A 21461-nucleotide genomic window follows, 5' to 3' on the forward strand; every position below is an offset into this window, starting at 1 on the left:
TAGGAGCAAGGTAGGAGAAGGCACGACCACCAGATCTGGTTCTGTCAATGCTGTGGGGGTATGCACATGTAGGAATCTGGCTGAGTGGATGTGTCTGGTAGATATGTGGAAATTCATGTTGTTGTTGAGGTACATGGAGCCTATTTTGTGTATGGCTTTATATGTGTGATTGAGGAGTTTGAAGATGGCTCATTTGTGAATTGGGAGCCAGTGGGGCTCTTTGAGATGCAGAGTGATGTGAGCACAGGGTGGTAGGTTGGGGGCGTGCGCCTGGCCATTGAGTTTTTTAAGGTCTTGAGTCTTCTGGTCCTTTGAGTTTTGATTCCAGCAAAGAGTGTGTTGTCGTAGTCCATCCTGATGTTGAAAGGGGCGTGGGTGGCTGTTCTGCAAGTGTTGGTGAGGAGCTATTTGAAGATCTTCTTGGGCATCTTGTGGAAGCAGGAGATGAGACTGTGTTCATTTTTGGCCGGTTATGGTGAGTTGGTTGTCGATTACTATTCTGAGGTTCTTTACCTGGGTTGCCAGCATGCGTGTGGGTCTGAGTTCGACAGGCTACCAGGTGGAGTCCCAGAGCGATGTCTTTCCCGAAGATTACTACTTCCGTTTTCTCCTTGTTGAGCTTGAGGCATGTGGTTTTTATGCATCTGCTGACTTTGGTCATACTCCTCCTGGAGAAACTGATCCGGGTGTGTGGCATCTTGTCAGAGAGTTCATGTATGAGCTAGGTGTCGTCAGTTTAAGATTAGATGTTGATTCCGTGGGCTGTGAGAAAGCTTGTGAATGGAGTCATGTATGTGTTAAACAGGGTGGGGCTGAGTGAGGATCCTTGTGGATCCCCATAGCTGAGGTTGACACCGTCAGTTGTGAAGGGAATTAGGCAAACTAACTGGGTGCATCTTGTCAGGAAGGAGCTAATCCAGCAAAGTGCAGACCTCGGATGCCACCTTTGTGAAGTCGTTGGATAAGAGTTGGGTGGGAGACAGTGTCAAAGGGAGCATAAAGATCCAGTAGGATGCGGGCCACGGTGTCACCGCTTTGTAGGTGCTCTTATCAGTACCATTTTGACTTTGTCTCCCTCTGCAGTCAAGGTGCTTGCAGTTGTGTTTGCTGATTCTTAGACCATCCATATGCCAGCTTGCTTGCAGTCTAGTTCTTATGGATTTGATGACATTGAGAGGAGCCAGTGTGTGTGTGCTGGCAGTGTTCCAGGCGTTGGAGATGGATTCAGGGAGGTTGTCATTGTGTTGAGGCCGGTAGTGTAGGAGTTCGGAAGGCCAGGATTCTTCTCAGCTCTTGTTCCAGTCCTGGCATGAAGATTTGGTGATGGTGTTTCTGCTGTGGTGATGGCTGAAGTTGGTGAGGGTATGGTAAACCAGATGAGCAATGTGGGCTTGTCTACTGTGATGTTGCTGACGCTGAGGAAGATGAGGACCAGTAGGTGTCCGACAGCTTGTGTGGGGCCTTCCATTGACTGGTTAAATACGAGGTTGGACAGATCCTCAAGGAGCTTGGTCATGTTGGGATTGGTTAGGTCCTCCAGTTGGTACTTGGGGTTGCCACAGAGGATGAAGGTGCTGAAGTCGAGGATCGGGGTGACAAGGTCCACGATAGTGCTGCTGAATGTGGCACGTGGCTCGGTAGGACAGTAGACGAGGGTGTTGCACAGGATGCTGTTAGCAGTGATGAGGAGTTTGAAGGTCATTGTGCATTGCTTGTGGTACTTTCGGAGGTGGTGGAGCATTGGATGGATTCCTTGAAGATGATAGCGATTCTGCCTCAGGTCTGTTTGTCCTGTCCTGGCCCGAGATCTTGTATCTGGGATGGGTTGCAGTGGAGATGACGGGAGCTGGCGAGGAAGTTAACCAGATTTTGGTCAGGAAGAGCAGTCCAGTGAGAAGAAGGAAAGCACTTCATTGACAAACAAAAACCAGAGGAGTCAACAAAATATGATCAAACCTCAATCTCGGGAGATTCCAAACAGTTCCATACTAAGTATCACCCTTTACTAGTATTATGAATTGAATCAAGGCGGGTTATCCTCTAACTTCTTGGCGAGAACCAACAACAAATATCCCATTTTATGACGATCAGTTTGGCCCCTTTCTTTATTAAAATGTTTTTATTTCAGTTTCTGCTCTTGCCCACGGTGCACAGGGCATTTGCGGAGATCTTGTGTTCATTGCAGTCAGTCTATTGACCAGTTACCAAACTTGCATTTGAACTCCCACGTTTAACCCAGGACCGCTTCCACCCAAGAGACATTTCTTTAGGTGCACAAATTAGGTCTATCAGTCATGGTCGTTGACTAATCAGTTATGTCCTTCCGAAATATTTCACGTCGTAGACCTGGCATAGGCAAGGCCATTCCTCGACAGCCCACCTCTGAGAATCATGTGTGAGACAGCAGGGTACACAGCATGTAGTATTTGTGCTTGAAATAAAAAGGAAAACGATTAAAGCTAGCATTTCTTGAGACTTTGGCTGTGCTAGGTCTTCGGATCATTGTCTCTGAAATTACAGAGTGTTCTGTGTGATGTGACATTTGGCAATGGCATGACAGCTTCGGCTCTGTCGGACATACACCTTCCTGTCTCCGCCTTACGCCGACTATTTGGGAATTCTCCATAGCTCACAAAATTGCTGTCCACCTCTGATTCTAACTAAGCTTTTTTGAAATCTTCATCATTTCTTTGTCCTCGGCTGCCGCTGGAAGGGCGAGGGCGGCCTGGTTCCTGCCCCATCAGCAGGGACGTGCGCTCAGCTGAAGTCTCAGAAGTGGTGGCTGCGGGTGACCAAAAACTTTCCAGAATGCTGTAAGGGGAAGACCGCAGCTTGTTGTTTCTCATACATATAAACTCCAAGTCACCCCGCGGTGCTGACATCAGCACAAAATGCACAGATCTGTACGGACCTAATGGGGAACATATGCCCAGTGTGCGCAAGGGGAGAAGGATGTTGTTTTAATAAACTGACTTCATCGCGGCTGACGGCGGATGACCCTTTACCTCGGGCTGTAATGCTTTGCTCAGGTCTGCTGGCTTCAGATCCTTGCGGTATTTCGACGCCCCTCTCATATAGTGTTAAATTCGGCTTGCGCTTTAGCCAAGCGCTCTACCTAGTTTACAAGAAAACAGTAACTCGGTTGGAGGATTTATGTTTGCATTTAGAAAGCTAATAGAGATTGGCTTATTTTTCAAATTAAAAAAGGGTCTGATACCAGGGTGGAGAGTACGTACTGGAATTGATCAGCTGTCTAGGCAGGGCCACGCCATTCTCGGAGGTGGTGGGCATTCTACACATTGCCCCAAAGTGACCTTTGATTTCATTGTTGGCAGCGGTAGGTAAGCCGGGGTGGCAGGGATCTCTGGAATCCTTCACTTCTTCAAGTCCGAGTGATAACGGCACAACTGTCCAACAAACGTTTGTTAATACACTACAGAGAGTTGGCTTTTGGCCCACTGGAGTCTCGCCTCTCACATGAAGCTTTTGGGTGTTTGGCCTCTATCTATCAACCTCCATAAAACGTGAAGACCATACTGCCTCTGAGGTCCCTGTTAATCACACATAAAATGGTTACCTAAGATGTGCAATTGAGGGTAGCAAAGGAAAACAAGCTAGAATATGCCTCTCCAAGGTGGATTGTGTTAGGCATGTCAAATCAAGTTTTGAATGAATAGCGAGTAGGATGACTATAAGGCACCCGGCGACCTAGCCTCTTCCATAAGTCGAGGTGAAGCCTTAAGGCGCTACATAGTGGTAGTGCTAATTACTCCTAAATGCTAGAAAACTCGACCATGGCTGTGTACGGGGAGTAATAGAAGAGGCAAAGTGCCCTTAACAATACTCTTCATTATTCCAATTCTTGTTTACTCGACCGAGTACTTATTTTAGGAGTGAATCTGCTCGTTCCCTTCCTCTGTTGGGTCAACATTGTTCTGACCGGGAATCCAGTCTGTAAACCTCCTTCCAATATAAACATATGCTCATTATTTTGGGCCTGAAATGTGTTTTGTAAATTGTGTATGAATGCCATCATGACAGTTTGTGCTTACCTGCAAATGTTTTAACCAAGGTTTTACCACTTTTTTAATGACCACCTCGTAATGGAATCCCACGGGAACAGTCATGTTCACATTTCTAACTTTAAAATTAATTCAGTAGCAAAAATACTATGCTTGTGAGTGTTCTGCTGTCGTAATTGTGGAAATCATATGAATGAAGACATGCACACCTAAATACAAGTTTTTGCAATCGCAGATTAATTTGTAATTGAAAAAAACATTGTGAATGCCCCCCATATTTCTTACACTCAAGTTAGGTACTTGCAGTTTTCGAATTTGTGAATAACTTACTGGTCATAAATTTGGTTCCAAACAGATTCAAAATTGACCTTCACCCTTTGATGATTGTAAACCTAGCAATTGCAAAGCTCATAGCAAGTTCTCTATTAAAAGGCGATTTTTTGACCAACTAATACATTATAATAGTTGTGGTTTTGGTTTCTTTCATTTGGTTTAAAACAACTGCATTAACTGTTGGTGAAATGCCTAGGACACAGGTCACAATGTTGCAGTGACAAGAGTCCATGTCATTCATATAGTAGTGAGTGGACTTCTTAAGGTTACAGAAGATATTACAAACGAGAGAGCCCTTAGAGAAGTAATGCTGTTAGAGGATGAGCAGAAAAACAGAAGGAGAATTCTGAGTCTTGGAGTAAGCAGAGCACCGAAATTCAGAAAGGAACAAGAAAGGGTGTGGTGTGCGAGGAAATGAACACACTCGACTGTGGTCCAAAAAAAATGAAAATGCTAGTGATAAAGAAGCTGTTACATACATAGAGGTACAGAGACATGCATGAGATAAAAGGAAGCTGGTACTGGAGGTGACCACATAGTTTTGGAAGTTTAGCTGCAGACCAGCAACATCCTAAGGTTGAGTGGTAGGGTGGGTGGAGTTAGGGAGAGGCGTTGATATTATCTATTTGTTTTTCACATAAAGACTTTTCTTACACAGGTACCAAGGACAAGAGGGCTGGGCCCCTGCATCCTACCTAAAGAAGGGTGGTGGGGATCTTCAGCCGCAGAAGCTAGGATCAGGCCAAGCTGCACATTCCTGCTCCCTAGACTTGGATGGCGTGTCCAGGCCCCAGGGCTCAGTCAACAGAGAGAAAGAAGGACTGAACCAGCCAAGAGATGGAAGATTCGACAATCGCCCAGCACTCTTTGCTGATGTGAGAAGAAGTAAGTATATAGGGACATGGTTGATTCAGAAAGGTAGCATGTCATCAGGTGGTGGATTTGAAAAAAACATGGCTGATTGAGACGCCCGTCTCCTTGCACATATTTATGTTTCTGAAGCTTTTGACATAGTTGAGCATGAGCAATTTTGAATCTTGTATGCCTCATTCTGGCTGGAGAGCCCCATCCTATTGTCTTTTCCTTCCTGTTGGGAGTTTCATATGACATTCACATCTGACCTTGTGGGTAAGCTCCATGTCTTTGCCGGTCCCTAAGTAATTATTCATGCACCATCTTACTTTTCAATCTATGTGGTACACCTGAGATTTCTGGGACCTGATGTCTTGAGTACCTCGTACTTCAATATTTGTGTTCTGATTGTGATGCAAGTTTGCTTCTAGAAATACTATATTAGGTTTGCTGTTGCTTACAAAGGTTTTGCTCATGGTAAGTCTTTTGGCTGAAACAAATAAACACAAGATTCTACGTGTCAAAGATTACTTCAAGTCAAGATGTGTGGAGCTTCATCATTCCCAGATTCTGGCATTGAAAGTTGTGTGCGCAACCATTTCAGCTGGAGTGCATAGCGTATAGGCTGCCTTACCTGTCAAAATCCACCTTCCTTATCTCATTGAATCTTAGAAATCTTTGAAAACTTTTATCTTCAGACTTTCTCATCTGCTCCTTTTCTAATGCTGCTCAGTTACCTTAATGCATCTCTCTGAAAATAATATTTCTTTTCAGTTGTACTCCTATTTCACTCTGCTGTTTTTATGTGGTTGAAGTGCTAGTTTGTTTAGCACTGTTTTAATTACTTATTTTTATGTTTTATTTTTTAACCCATGTACAGCTCATAACTGCCATCATGTATTGGGGTTGCACCTTAATAAATGTTTGAAATAATATGTCAAGAAAATTAAAGAATGATTTTAGAACACTTGGAGAAGACTTAAGGATGTTTGGGGAGAATCATTTGGAAAATCTTCTGTACACCCTAGAAGAGCCTGACATGTATCTTGGACGCTTTTAGAGATGCCTTTAGATAGTTTAACAATCATTAAGGGGAAACGTTGGAACCTTGGAGAAACCTTGTGGAATGCTCAGAGGAGCCTCTACGAACCCAGGGAAAGCTTTGAAGAATATGTATGGAAGACCTAGGAGAGTGGTGGACAGAAAAAAATACTTTAATATGGCAGTGGAGCCTGCTGCCGAGGCTATAATGGTTATCGAGCCCTTTTCTGGTGAGACCCTACAACGAAAGAGAGGGCCTTAAACGAAAGGTATTGCCCTAGCAGATGAGCTTTTAAGTTATTTGCCAGCCACTGAAGATAGAATGTTCTAAAATATACAGGGAGAAACAGAAAGGCAAGCTTTGAAGTATTGGAGAAGAAGATGTGCATCAACTCCTCTTCTTTGATTTCAATGGCACTGTCAGCAATCCAGTGTTTTAATAAGCCCAAGCAAGCTTTGGCAAAATATTAGGGAAGCCTTTAAGTAATGTTTGAACAGCCTTGGGAAATAGTCAGAAATTCCTTTCAGAGATGTCTTCCATATTCTTCCAGGAATTCTTAAAAAAACATGGAGATTGTTGGAAAAAAGAACCTTGGTAACTTCTTTGAGAAGTACTGGAAGGTGCCTTTGGCACCTATCGGAGATACACCTGAATATATGTAATACATGGCTTTGAAATTACATGAGAAACTTTTTACACCTCAGCTAAGTGGAATATACTATTTGATTCCAACAGATTCACCGAAGATGAGACAAAGACCCCCACCACGACGAGATCTTACAATAGTAAGTCATGTTTTTTCTTTTTTTTTTTAATAAATTCTAACCAGGATTCTGATTGGTTCTTTCGCTGTTCTCACATTGTCTGATTGGTTGTCACACTTTCTAAGCATACCTTAAAACAGAGCCTTTATAGACCATATTGTGGTGCAGCCATGGAAGAGACGGTGGTGGTTTTACTGTGTTTTTGAAGTGGATGTGTCACTTTTTTCTACATGAACATTCAAAACAACTGCCAGAGTGCTGCATTGGATCACTGGACCAGAACCGAGGTCTCTTGGTTTCGCAGCCTAGTCTGGGAGAATTGAACAGTGGACAGTAGAAGATTTGGTTGACTGTGTATGTCCAGTTCCTCTACTAAAGTGTTTCTCATGGGTAGTAATACAAAACTGTGGAAGGATGGATTTTGATTATGTGTTAACCTCTTTTTACAATTGCTTGCTACAACTTTTCCCTAATATTGATTGGTGGGTTCCCATGGTCTTGTGTTGCCAGTATTTTGTAGGGGCGAGCGCAAAGTGCTCCGTCCCATGCTGGAAGCTCTCTTTGGGCTTCTAACCACACCCATGTCACGTCAGTCACTTTCATTGTTTCGTGGGCCTGCCTTTTAAAATCAGCTTGCTTTCATTTGTGAAAGGCATGCATACGTCATGCCTTTTCCGGTGTTTAGCCCACCTACATAGCACCGGTAAACTACTGAAAACATATGAGGCTCTATGTTTTCAGCATGGTTTCCGGACTACTTTATCTTTTTAATTTCCATGCAGTGCAAGCACGCTGGGGTTTGTATAGTGCGATCGCACTCGGTTTTTCAGTTTTCAATTTCAGCGCGATCGCGCTACAAATTACATAGTGCGATCGCGCTGCTTTTTTTTTTTCTTTTCATTTGTGTGGCAAGAAAGTCCGGTTAGGAGTTTACAACGCTAATAGCTCTAACTCGAGAAAATGCGAGACCCGTTGCATTGCAAATGCTTGTTAATTTTCCAGCCGGTCTACACTGTTCGTTTTTGAAAAGGCAAACTACTATTTTATTGTGTAAACAGGTTTCACCATAATGGGGGGACAACGGTGAATAATGTCTCAATACATATCAAACCAGAGCCACCATTATCAAACGAACAAGCAAAGATTTTGGAGTGCCTTTTATTGGTGATTATTAGCATTGCTATACTGGGGAAATAAACCGTTTTTTTCGAAGCATGTGTGGCTGTAGATGCAGATGCTCTTCATACTTTTGCTTGACAGTGTTGGGCTCAGATGATCACAACTTGTTTATCTTCGAAGGAGTCTTTTGATTCACAAGGTCTTGGTGACTCCTCCTCTGGTCTTTGATGCACTTGGGCACCTACTCCATTGTTAGATTGTTTTTCTCCATTCTGATGTGATTCAGCACGCTCCTGGTCACAACAAATTTGTGAGTTCCCGTCGTATCCTCAGAGTTTAGTCTCTTCCACCCCATTGCGAGAAGACTCCGCCACTAACAATGCTGAATCCATACCTCCAGTCTGTTGTTTTCAACTGTTGGGACCTCTTGCCCTTTGGGCCGCTGTGTGTTTCAGCCTATCCTTCGGAGACTGAAGGTAATGGAATGGACGTCTTTCAGGGGATGACCTCAATGTATAAAGAGTGCCACTGGGCTGATGTTCACGCTGTCTGCAATCTTTGCCTCTCGCAGGAACATGACAAGAGCTACTGCAACTGTTGCTTGGTATTCTGCCGCAAGAAGAATGTAAGCCAATGCCAAGATTGATGGTAGGCCCACAACAGCATGGCACAAACCACCTTTTACGCTTGAAATCTTTGGGGAAGGTGATTCCCTCGGCACCAAAGAGGAGGAGGAAGCACATAGTGTGCTGCCCAACCTTCCAGCACACTAGCCCAGCCCTGAAGAATGAACACCCAAGGATGTTCAGTCCACCTTGGCCAGCTCTGGTCCACTCTTGAAGACCATGCCTGGAGTGAGTACTGTGGATTCCCCAGTCCCTCCAAAATGACCCCAGACTGGAGCCAAGCACTGCCGTCATGGGAGACGGTTGTCAAGCCTTGTGCCGAAGCTGCTGCCTTTCTGTGGGTGCCATGCCATCTCTGAGTGCTTGTCGACACCGAGCAAAGGCTTTGGAGCTGAGAAAAGATCCAGCCAATGGTTTTGATCCTCAACTGGCCCAAGCAATGAAGCTGAAATCATTGCTGTCACGGAATCAGCCACTGTCAATGCTGAAACCATCATCCGCGCTGCAAACCTCTGCTACCAATCTTGAGGAATGCCCTCTTATTGAGAGGCTACAGCAGGAGCTGTATGAACATCAGAGGATCATTATCCACCCAAATAGTGGAAAGATCATGACCCCTGAAAAGACTTTACTTAAAAATGGACGTTTGCCTTTAAGGAAGTCCTGCCACCACCCATCTTGACTCCCAAGAGGCCTAAATGCAAGTTTCCTATTCCATTGCTTCCTCCTTCTCCTCCTCCCTCTCTCTTCCTCCACCATCACCTCCACTATCCTCCCCTCCTACACTACCTTCACCCCCTTTCCCTCAGGGTACTTAGGAGTCCTCCTCTGATACTGGCAGTCCTAGCCCATATTCTCCTGCTGAGGACTTTTCACCGATCTGCCCCGGCCTTCAGAAGAGCCATGGGAGGGTTACAGTGTAGAACCCCTTACAGACCCAGTTTAGCAGCAAGGCCTCTTTGCCGGATGACTTCATGGCTTACCACAGCATACCTACCTTAAGGTGGGGATGTATACTACACCCAGTGAGGATGACATTTTGGCAGTGGTGCTCTTGAAGACTGAGCATTCCATTCAGTACCTCCCCATGCTCGAGGGCATGATTAAGTCCACCTCTGAAACTATCAAAGACCCAGTAAAATCCCTCATGGTCACACTCCGCATCGTGAAAAAATACAAACCAGCACCCTCTGACCCACTCTATATTGTGGATCATGTCCCTCTTGACTCTTTAGTAGTCACTACTGCTAGGATAACGGCAGCAGCCCAGGTCACTGTGGACACACCAGCTCCTGATAAGGAGAGCAAGGGAATAAATGCTGCAGTGAAGAGGGTAGCCGTGGGTGGAGCCACACGTTGGTGCATGGCAAACTTCATAGACAACCTCTCTAGATATGATTAAGCTCACTGGGAGCACCTTGCAGACTGGATCCAGAGATTTTTCTTCGAGCAGTACCCCTGCGCGCCGTCAGGTGGTGTCGGTCACCTCCGCAGGTGTCATTGGCGTCGTGGTTGCCGTGATGACATCACAGTCTTATATAGGCACCACCCTGGCACACTGACATCAGCTCTTTTCTTTCTGTGCCATGCTACACTCAGATTTGGAAAAGAGCTACCCATAGTCATTTTTTGTCTAACTGCCACACTTTTGTCAAATACTTTTTAGCGAGTTTTGAATGCGTCGAGGGATGTCCCTGAAGACCGATTTTAAACCCTGCCACTCCTGTCACTGAATGATGTTGGTCACGGATCCGCATCTCATCTGCCTTTGGTGTCTGGAGCGTGACCATGACCTGAAGTCATGCTCCAAGTGTCTGACCAAGAACCCGAAGTGTTTGAGGGAGTGGTCCCTGAAGCTCATGGCAGCCGACACTTGACTCCGCGTTGCTCCCGGTCTCATTCGAGAGGAAGGTCAGGAGACTGGTCGCGAGTCATTACCACTACTCTTCATCCAAGTCATCGGGTTGATTGGGTCACAAAAAAAAGAAGTTGAAGAAGGCCAAATGTTCTTCAGCTTCACCCTGTCGCTCGGACAACACAATGTGGGAAGAGCGTTGATGCTCTGGGCCTCTGCCTTCAGAGCCTGTGTCTGGGTCAACTCCTTGCCTCCCCCAACTTTCTGGGAGCCGGTGTCACTCTTGCCCAGCTTAAAGAATTCTATGAGGCCAAGCGCCTCATCTTTGGGCAGACCGACCCACCCTTGGTGCCTTTGGGCCCAGGAGAGCCAGTGAGGGATCCCTCGGGTTCCACATCAGCAGCGTCTGCCTCGGCTCAGGGGGACACCTTCGGATCTGTTTCTCAATCCGTCCTTACACAAGTTGTGCCAGTGTAACCTTCCCTGGCATCGGGCAAGACATAGACACTCCCGATGATGGTTGGGCCCACAATCGACGTTGATCCTATACTTATCCCAGATCACCCGAGCTCTCCTGGACCCAGGGCGGATCCAGACCCTTCTTTCTATGAATATAGAATATAGGGATAGTGTAGAGGGGTCGCTGGACCCTGTAGAATACCAGCTTGACCCAGACATGGACTGGGTTCAGGATTTGGGTGATGCCACCGTGCTAGATACCTCTCCTGATGCTGGCATGCTTTCTCCCCCTACCGTGGATAAGGAGGAGGGTGCTTCATACTCTCTGGTGACGAGAAGGGCTGCTGAGGTTTTGGAGCTCGAGCTTCTTTCTGTGGAGGTCAGGACTAACCTGACCGAGGTGCTTCAGCCTGGAACTTCCAATTCAGAACCCCTCCTTCCCTTTAATGAAGCCCTTATGGACATCCTAGTCCAAACCCAGCACAGGGGCTCCTGTGAATAGGACAGTTGCCCACCGCCATCTGCCTGTGCCGACCAACCCAAAATTCCTGACCCAACATACTACGCCTGAGAGCCTTGTGATCCTGGCTTCATCATCTGGCGCATTCCCTAACGCTCCCCCAGAAAAGGAACCAAAAAGACTGAATAACTTTGAGAAGAAAATGTTTTTTTCTGCCAGTCTAGCACTGCAGTCCATAAACACTGCATTCCTTTTTTGCAGATACTCCCATACTCTCTGGGATACAGTGGCGCAAGTGCTGCCTCGAGTCCCAGAGGTGGCCAGGCGGTACTCTCCCAAGCTGTTACAGATGGGAGAGATGCAGCAAAGTTCATCATTTGTAGTGGACTGGACACGACCGACTCACTACGTAGATCGGTGGTATCGGCAGTGGCCTTGAGGCACCACGCCTGGTTGAGGACATCTGGTTTTTCAGGGGATGTCCAGCAATCTTTATAGGACATGCCCTTTGATGGCACCCGCCTCTTTGGAGACAAAGCAGACTCAACGCTCAAGCTGTTTTAAGGATTCCCGGGCTACTGATCGGTCCATGGACCTCGTAGCTGCTCCTAGCCCCCCACAGTCTGCTTTTTGCCCCTTTCGTGGCTACGGAAGGGGTACCCAACTGTGTTCCTTTCCACCCGACCACCGAATCGCACATGCTTCACAACCTTTGCGCAGCTGCGGGATCCTACGTGCTTGTGGATCAGGGAGCCAGCAGTCCACCCCCACCCCCTCCTCGGCCTCCAAGCCTCCTAGTCCATTGAATATCTGGGACCAGTTGGCGTCAGGATCCACCACCACCTGCTGCACTGGGAATCCATCAACATGGACAGGTGGGTGTTACAAATTGTCCAAAGGGGCTACTCCCTCCCCTTCAAGACTTCCCCTCAGGCCATGCCACCATCATTCGATCATCCGTCGGAGGATCATTTGGCATTTCTCCGCGAGGAGGACAAGGCTCTCTTGGCCAAGGGAGCCATAGAGAGGGTCCCTGCACCAGAACTAGGTCGTGGTTGTTATTCCTACTACTTTCTGGTGCCCAAAATAGACAAGGAGCTTCTCCCTAACCTAGATCTCAAGTACCTCAATCTCTTCCTCAAGAAGGAGAAGTTCAAAGTGCTAGATCAGGTTCTTTCAGCCCTGGACCCTAGAGACAGGATACTAGTGTTGGACTTGCAGGGTGCCTATTTCCACATTCCCTTCCTGCCGGCCCACAGATGTTACTTACGATTCGTGTTAGGTCACGAGCACTTCCAGTTCACAGTGCTCCCCTTCGGCCATACCAGCACCCCTCGGGTGTTCACGAAAGTGATGGTAGTGATTGCAGCTCATCTGCGCAGGTTAGGGGTTTCGGTCTTTCCCTACCTTGATGACTGGCTGTTGAAGGCGAACTCGCCCCATGCTGTTGTCTCTCACCTCCAGACTATGGCGAACCTTTTGCATTTTCTGGGGTTCACTATAAATGTGCCAAAGTCACACCTGACTCCCTCTCAGATGCTCCCTTTCATTGGAGCTGTTCTAGACACAGTGAAGTTTTGGGCTAATCCTCCCGAAAAGCAAGTCCAGGATATTCAGGAAATGATCCTGATGTTTCAGCCTCTATCCGGATTTCTGTATGAGCTGCTGGTTCTCATGTCCTCCTGCATCCTGCTGGTCCAACATGACAGATGGCATATGTGGGCTCTGCAGTGGGACCTGAGGTTCCAGTGGGCACAGCATCAGAGGTATCTCTCTGACATGGTCCAGATCTCGGACGGGACTGCACTGGATCTGCAGTGTTGGCTATCGAATCCAGATTGGGTCAGCAGCAGATCCCTCTCCTTTCCCCAACCAGATCTCCCAGTAGTGACAGATATGTCACTCCTGGGATGGGGCAGTCACATGGGAGAGGCGGAGATTAGAGGCCTCTGGTCTCCACATCAACCTTTTGGAGCTCTGGGCAATTCAACTTGCATTGAAAGCATTCCTTCCCTCTCTCAAAGGGAAAGTGGTGCAGGTGTTCACCGACCACACCACCGCCATGTGCTACTGCAACAAGCATGGCGGAGTGGGGTCGTGGACCCTCTGTCAAGAGGCCCTTTGCCTCTGGACATGGCTGAAAAGCCAGAGCATTACACTGGTGGTTAAACAACTGGCGGGCTCTCTGAACGCCAGAGCAGACGAACTCAGCCGTCGATGCATAGTCGATCACGAATGGCGTCTCCATCTGTAGGTGGCGCAAAGTCGCTTTCAGCAGTGGGGAGAGCCTTGGTTAGATCTGTTCGCGTCTGCAGAGAATGCAAAATGTCAGCTGTTTTATGCATTGGACTTTCAAAGGCGGCACTCACTCGCTGACGCTTTTCGTCATAAATGGAGCTCTGGCCTCCTGTACGCCTTCCCACCAATACCACTTCTGCCCAGGGTGCTGAAGAAGATCAGGCATGATCGGGCCCAAGTAATCCTGGTGGCTTCGGACTGGGCACGAAGAGTCTGGTATCCCGAGCATGGCCATCGATCCTCCAATCAGACTGCCCCTTTGGAAGGATCTATTGTCGCAGAAGGAGGGGACGGTCATTCACCCGAACCTGTCTAGTCTCGCCTCCTTGCTTGGAGATTTAGCAGTTGACAGCTTTCGACCTTCCTCTTGAAGTCTGTGATATTATCTTGGCAGCCAGGCGTCCCTCCACTAAAACGGTATAGGCCTGTCATTGTGGCATGGTGTATCAACAAGTCTGTTGATGCCCTTTCTGCACCTCTCTCAGATGTTCTTTATTCTATTCTTTCTCTTGCCCTGCAGGGCTCTACTCTGGGCACCCTCAAGGATTATTTATCTGTCATCTCTGTTTTTTTAAGACTGCCAGACTAATCTTCTCTGTTCTAACCTCCCATTGTTGGGAGGTTTCTTAAAGAGCTCTCCCATATGATTCCTCCTATCCCGTTCAAAATGCCCCAGAGGGATTTGAACTTGGGCCTCACATAACTCATTTGTGCTCCTTTCGAGCCACTCCACTACTGTAAACTGCGGCTCTTGACTCTTAAAACTGCCTTCAAAGTGAGTGAGCTCCAGGCTCTCTCTTCAAAGCCACCATTTCTGGCTGTCCATCCTGACAAGGTGGTGCTTCGTACCAGGGCTTCCCTCCTTCCCAAGTGATTACACCTTTTCATGTAAGCCAATCAATCACCTTGCCTACTTTTTACACCCCCCCCCATATACCTCTCATGAGGAGGAATGACTTCACTGCCTGGATCCAAAAATATTTTTGGCATTCTGCATAAATCGTACCAAAGGTTTTTAGGTGGACGATCAACTCTTTGCGGGTTATGTGGATGCTTAGAAAGGAAGGGTGGTGCAGAAGAGGACCATTTCGCAATGGGTAGTCCTCTGCATTAAAATGTGCTACACTTTGGTGAAAAAGCAACCCGCTAAGGGTTTGCGTGCTACCAGAGCACCTGTTGTTACCACAGCGTCAGCACGCAGAGTTCCAGTCCTGGATATCTGCCAGGCGGCGACATGGGCATTCCTGCACATGTTCACCAAACATTACTGCCTGGACAGTCCGGTCTGCAGAGATGGCTACTTTGGCCGCTCGGTCCTCAAGGACATGTTGGTGTGATCTTAGTTTGCAGCCCACCACCAGGGATGGTATTGCTCGGGTATCTATTCTAAGGTAAGGAATCTGCAACTAGAAGTCTCTATCAGATGTACAAGTTACTTACCTTCGGTAATGATATATCTGGTAGAGACATATTCTAGTTGCAGATTCCTTACCAACCCGCCCATCCTCCCCACTCTGCAAACTGATTTCTAGGGACAGGAACTTCCTTTTAAGGTCCCAAGTTTTGGCGCACCGTTCTCAGTGTTATTTATGGCTCAGCGCTACTGGCGTGGAAAGACGTAAAAAGAAACTGACGTCAGTGTGCCGTGGTGGCACATATATACGACTGCGACATCATCACGATGCCAACGAGACCCGTGGAGTCTACCGACACCACCTGATGGTGCACAGGGATACTGTTTGAAGAAAAATCTCCAGCTCCAGTCTGGCGTCTGGGAGAAATTCTAAGGTAAGGAATCTGCAACTAGAATATGTCTCTACCAGATTTATCATTACCGAAGGTAAGTAACTTGTACGTTTTGATCATATTAAGGCATGTGTTTCCAACACACTTTAGAAATGACGAAAAATGTGCTTCATTGTGTTCTTAATTCTGATATATTCTGAAATACTTACACAGATCATTTAAATGTTGTTGTGCTAGAAAAAAACTTTTCTACCTCCAGTATCCAGCAAGATTGTGCCATTAATCCTCTCACTTTGAAGTGAGAGAAAGAAAAGCATCCTTGGCAAAGAGTGCCTGACATTTGACCTCAGTCTTTGAATGCACAGCAAATGTGACAAAATAAGAACAAGATTTACAGGCCTGTTTACAGAAGTACAGCAGTCTGAAGGATACTGTAAATACGGGTTTGGCAAGGGAAGGATCAAACTCAAGCTGGAAAGTCTAAAACAAAGCCAGTAAATGGAAAGCAAGAAAATGTAAGTTACAATCCACAAAGCCAGTAGCTACGGGCAGAGTGCATTCCTAGGTCAACTTTCTGAATGTCCCCACAATGTTTTTAGCAACCAGACAGCTGTGCTGCTTGGTAGGCTGCGACCTAAAAAGACACAGAGACCACAAAGGTGATGGGCGCCTTACATGTACTGTCTGGCATGTGCTCCTTTCGGAGATAGCAGCCAAGGGGGGATTTCAGAGCCACTTTCCCCAGAACCCACCCTGCCCTATCACAAGCAGCAACAGGGCTACCAACATGGCAGCAGAGGCCTCACACAGGATTCTTTCAGACAAAAATAGCTCCATGAGCCAGGGAAGAGGCACCACTAGTTAGGGAGTCTTACATTCCAAAAATTGACTTACCCCAAACTCGGATCACAAAACACCTATTGTGGGAGACTTCAATAGTTCCTTCCCTTTTGGGAAGGGATTGCCACAGATTGGTTGATCCTGTTCAGTATAGATCACTGCTACTGCCTAGAGCTCATCTCAACCTCACCAAACGTTCCACCCTGCACTCACACCCTCCGCCCAGAACACCTCATGTTGTTTCAAGCGGAGGTTCAGGCACCCCTACTCAAAGGAGCCATAGAGCACGTGCCCCTTCAGCATCATGGCAAAGGTGTCTACCCCTTGTAATAACTCATTCCCAAGAAAGACTGTTCCCTCAGACACATCTTCGACCTCCATACTCTCAACAGATACATCATGTCAGAACTCTTCCACAGGATGTCATCCCTCTTGTGCAACACCACACTTAACCTGAAGGATGCCTACTTTCACATCCCAATCAATCTAGCTAATCAGTGCTATCTCCGCTTCATGGTAAGTGGTCAACAGTACCAGTTCAAAGTACTACCCTTTAGCGTTTCCATGGTCCCAGCGATCTTTACCATATGTTTAGCAGTGATAGCCACTCACCTCAGGAGGGTAGGAACTGTTGCCTCTACCTCAATGATTAGCTGATCAAGAACTCAAGCAGACAGGAGTGCTTAACTCACACTCAGACTGCAATCCTCCTATTGCACAACCTCTGGTTCACAGTCAATGTCACAAATTCCCACTTGCAGCCACTTGAATTTCAATCCTTCCTAGGGTCAGTGTCAACTCAGTAGTGGGCCAAGCCTTCCCCAGCTCCCAAAGAGTGCAAGCATTCCAGGAGTTTCTTCATCTTTTCATCCATTCTGTCCACTTCCAGTCTGTATGGTAATAAGCCTTCTGGGAATGATGGCTTAATACATTGCTCTAGTGTTCCACACCAGGCTGCACATGTGCCCACCTCAGGAATGTCTCTCATGCGAGTGGTCACACACTGAGGGTCCATTCGAGGATCTAGTGTTGATAAAGGCCAGCACCCATCACTCTCTGCATTATTGAAACAGCAACAATCTGTTGCAGGGCAGGTTGGCTGGGAAGTACACCTTAACTGACAGCCAAGGGTCTGTGGCCACCTTGTCAAAGTCGTCTCCACATCAACCACTTGAAACTGTTGACCATCCATTTAGTTCTCAAAGCCTTACTTAAACAGATTTGTGGAAAGGTAGTCCTTGTGCAGACGGACATGACCATCATATTCTACCTACAGAAACAAAAAGACACTCTCCCCCTCAGTTGTTACCCCGAGTGCAGTGAACCTGATGCTAGACCATCCATCACAATGTTCATCCCCTTGCAGAGTATCTCCTGGGAGTGGGCAATGACTTTGTAGACCTGCTTAACGGGATGAAACAACAAGTCCACGAATGAGAACTCCACCCTCAAGTCCCACTCCTTTACTTCCAAAAACGAGGCACCCTAAACATAGACCTTTTTACCACACACAAAATGCCCAAACCTCGCCGCCAGTTTTCCACACCCTCAGTCCATGTACAATATATGGTGGATAATTTGTTCAGGAATGTCTGCATATGCTTTTCCTCCTCTCCCAATTATTACTTACGTGGTCGGGATGCTCAATCAAATATCCGTCATTCTCATCCTGGTGGCTCCTAGGTGGGCCACCTAGACTCGACTCTTCTAGAAATGTCCATTGGCCCCCATGAGAGGCTCCTCAACAGGCCAGACCTTCTCACACAAAACCAGTGCAAAGTCAGACACCCAGACTCCAGATAGGTCAACCTGGGGATTTGGCTCCTGAGGTCTTGAGTTTGGTTACTTTATCCTGTCCTAACAGTGCATGGACATACTCAGGAAAGCTTGTAGGCCCACTACATGCACTTGCTATGCTGCTGAGTGGAAATGCTTTGTCCACTCCTGTACTCCAAAGCACAAAAACCCTCTTATGCTTATGGGAGAAGGCAATATTACACTCCCACACTTACAAAAGTCAGGATTAGCCTACACAAGAATCTGGCTCATTTGCTCATTGCTGCATATTTGCACTGGGAGCACTCTTCCACTTTCAGAATTCCTGTCATTAAAGCTTTTATAGAGGGCTTTAAGCTTCTCATTCCACCAAGGGTACCCCTAGCTCCAGTCTGGAATCTTAATGTTGTCCTCCCTAACCTTAAGGAGCACCTCTTAGAGCTACTGCGTTCATGCGCTATTCAGTTTCTCTCTTGGAAGGTTGCTTTTCTAGTAGTCATAAAGTTTCTCTGGCGTATTAGTGAAACTAAAGGTCCGCGCACTACAGGAACATTTCATCTAGGTATGTCAGGACAGAAATCTCAGTCTTCTTTCCACAACAAGACTCAGTAGCTGAAAGGCCACTTCACACAACTGATGAGAAGCTTGCTCTATTGTACTACATTGATAGGATCAAATCCTTTTGCAAGAAAACAACTGTTTGTGGCCTTTTCATACCTTCATCATGGTCATGCCATTTATAAGGCAGGGATTGCCAAGTGGATTATCAAGGGCATCCACACCTGTTAAGCAAAAGCTAAAAGATCCCTGCCTTCTCGTCCCAAACTTCCCTCCACCCGCAAACTGGGTGTTACTATGGCTTTTCTATTAATATTTCCATCGCAGATACATATATAAATCTGCCACATGGTCCACTCCACACACTTTCACAAAACACTGTTGTGTAGATATTCATGGTAGACAGCAAGCTAAAGTTCGTAGGACTGTCCTTAGGACTCTGTTTCAGACTTGTGCACCATCCACTGACTAGCCACCGATTAGGGGAGTTCTGCTTTATAGTCAAAGCAGAGCATGTGTATCTACAGCCACACATGCTGCAAATGGAACATTTTACTTACCCTGTAAGCATCTGTTTGTTGCATGTAGAACTTTAGATTCACTTTTGCCCACCCTCCTCCCTGGAAGCCAGTGTTTGTTGCAGGTTTCTTTCACCTAATACTTTTATTCTCTATCTACATCATGGATGCTATTCTTTTCTGTTCACTACTCCATCCTTACACTCACCCGATGGGCAAACAACAGTGTAACAATGGAATCGATGCCTATATGCATCCAAGACAATAGGAGGAGTCACTGAAACCTTGCGCCTCGAAAGACTTCCTCAAAGATGAACAAGTTGCAATTGTCCGATCCTAACACTAGATGGCAGGAATATGCAAAGCATGTGAATCAACAGCACTACATGCAACAAACAGATTTTTACAGGGAACGTAACATAATCATTTTCTCTACAGTAGATGAACCTTTGAAACCCACGAAAATGTAGCTTATGTTATATATTAATGCTACTTGTTTCTCTCCACCCCATTCTCTTTCTAGCCCCGTGGTTTGAACCTGCCAAAGCCTCCCACACCACCTCAAGTGGAAGAGGAATATTACACGATTGCCGACTTCCAAACCACCATTCCTGATGGCATTAGTTTCCAGGCCGGGCTTAAAGTTGAAGTAAGTGCATCTTTGATTGAGAAGGGTCTCAGGCAAATAAGTAGTTACCTCTGGGCTCTGTCTAAATTTGTGCATGTAAATTCCAGGCACTGTTTGACACTGCTAGGTAATTCCAGAGTATCACTTTTTAAACCACACACCTTCAGCATTGGATTTAGGTATTTTGTGTGAGAGTGCATGTATTATGGCAAGGCATAGATATCGCTATCTTATGTGGGTATGATATGATCTGCAAGTTAATGCTGCTTATTTACAGTAAACGAAAGGGAGTACATTTGAGGAGAGGAAATGGGGGTGGGCTGATTTGTCATATCACAGGATTGGGTAGATCTGAGAAGAGACAGGGATAACCAGGTTGAGTACTCACATAAAAAAGAAATCAAAGTTAATTTAAAAGAATTCAGCTGGTAACCAGGTAACTTAGGATACGCATAATAAACACTTGCACAGAAAGGAAATCAAGGTTAACTTACAATAATTCAGGATACAGAGCAAAAATATGTAAAGCATAAAAATCTGATGTGCATAAAATAAGAAGTAGGCTTGCAAAATTAAGTTCTACATTACGTTATTCAAAGAGAAATTGTGGGGCATTTTCAAACTTTAAGATGGAATATCTGTGCCCACAATTCAATAGAAACCAAATGAACAGAGGATAATCCAGCAGTGCCCAAATGTACTCTGTGTACAAGAAATCCATTTCCCGTCAATATTCAGAAAACTGTACGCACGGAACAGAATAACAAGGGACAATCTGTGTCAGTCCAGGGTACCAGGATTCCGGTCTTAGTCCACACCCTCGGGCGTGAGCATTAAAGCAAATATGTCCATTAGCATTAGAAGTAATCATGAATCAGACAAACTCACCTCTTTACTGAAGCAGAAGTGTGTGTGTGGGGGGATAGTTACACAGATAATGGATGACATTTTTCTTGTTGATTCTTTGAGATGTGAGGTAAATAATTAAAGGGTAAAATAAGTTTCAGAAGGTCCTTGGAAATCAGTACTCCTCAGTTGATCTGGTGCTGTTGTCCACCTCCTACTTTACGTGTAGCTGTATGACTGTCCTAAAACATATCTTTCGAGCAATTAATGAGATAATGAATTAATGAGTGAATGCCTGCAACAGCATTGAACATTACATTACTATTATTGCTTGAACCCTCTTTAGGGGTGTATGACTCACTCTGTTACTGTATGCATAGTATTAAATCAGGGAGCAAACGGCCTCACCTTACCTTGAAATGGTGTGATATAAAACATCACCGCAGTGGATAAGCCACTATCTCCATTATGGCAGTAAAAAGGTCTGACTAACGTTGAGGTACTTCCTACTCCAAGGGCAACTGAACATCCAAAAACGTTCTTAAGTAAACGGAGATATACAAATAACACGTTTCATCTAGACTAAGAGACAAAGTAAAGGTGTGATTAAGAACAGTGAAGAAAATTACTACTTAAAAATCCAGAGTATTTGGCTGCATTTAACAAATGTTGTGCTCCATTAAATAGAAACTGTGGATGAGACACTAAAATGGAGATCA

At 46.0% G+C, this 21461-nt stretch overlaps 1 protein-coding gene across 2 annotated transcripts in view; it reads left to right on the top strand.

Annotated features, from left to right (window-relative positions):
* SH3PXD2B (SH3 and PX domains 2B) overlaps nt 1-21461 on the top strand; it is a 291253-nt gene that overhangs the window by 260318 nt on the left and 9474 nt on the right. For both annotated transcript variants that reach the window (XM_069244643.1, XM_069244644.1), the window contains 3 exons: nt 5014-5240; nt 6985-7034; nt 19792-19917. In XM_069244643.1, coding sequence (XP_069100744.1) covers nt 5014-5240; nt 6985-7034; nt 19792-19917 — 403 coding nt within the window. The remainder of the gene's footprint in view (nt 1-5013; nt 5241-6984; nt 7035-19791; nt 19918-21461) is intronic.

This window comes from Pleurodeles waltl, chromosome 7 (assembly GCF_031143425.1).
Source record: "Pleurodeles waltl isolate 20211129_DDA chromosome 7, aPleWal1.hap1.20221129, whole genome shotgun sequence".
In the NCBI taxonomy this organism is placed as follows: Eukaryota; Metazoa; Chordata; class Amphibia; order Caudata; family Salamandridae; genus Pleurodeles; species Pleurodeles waltl.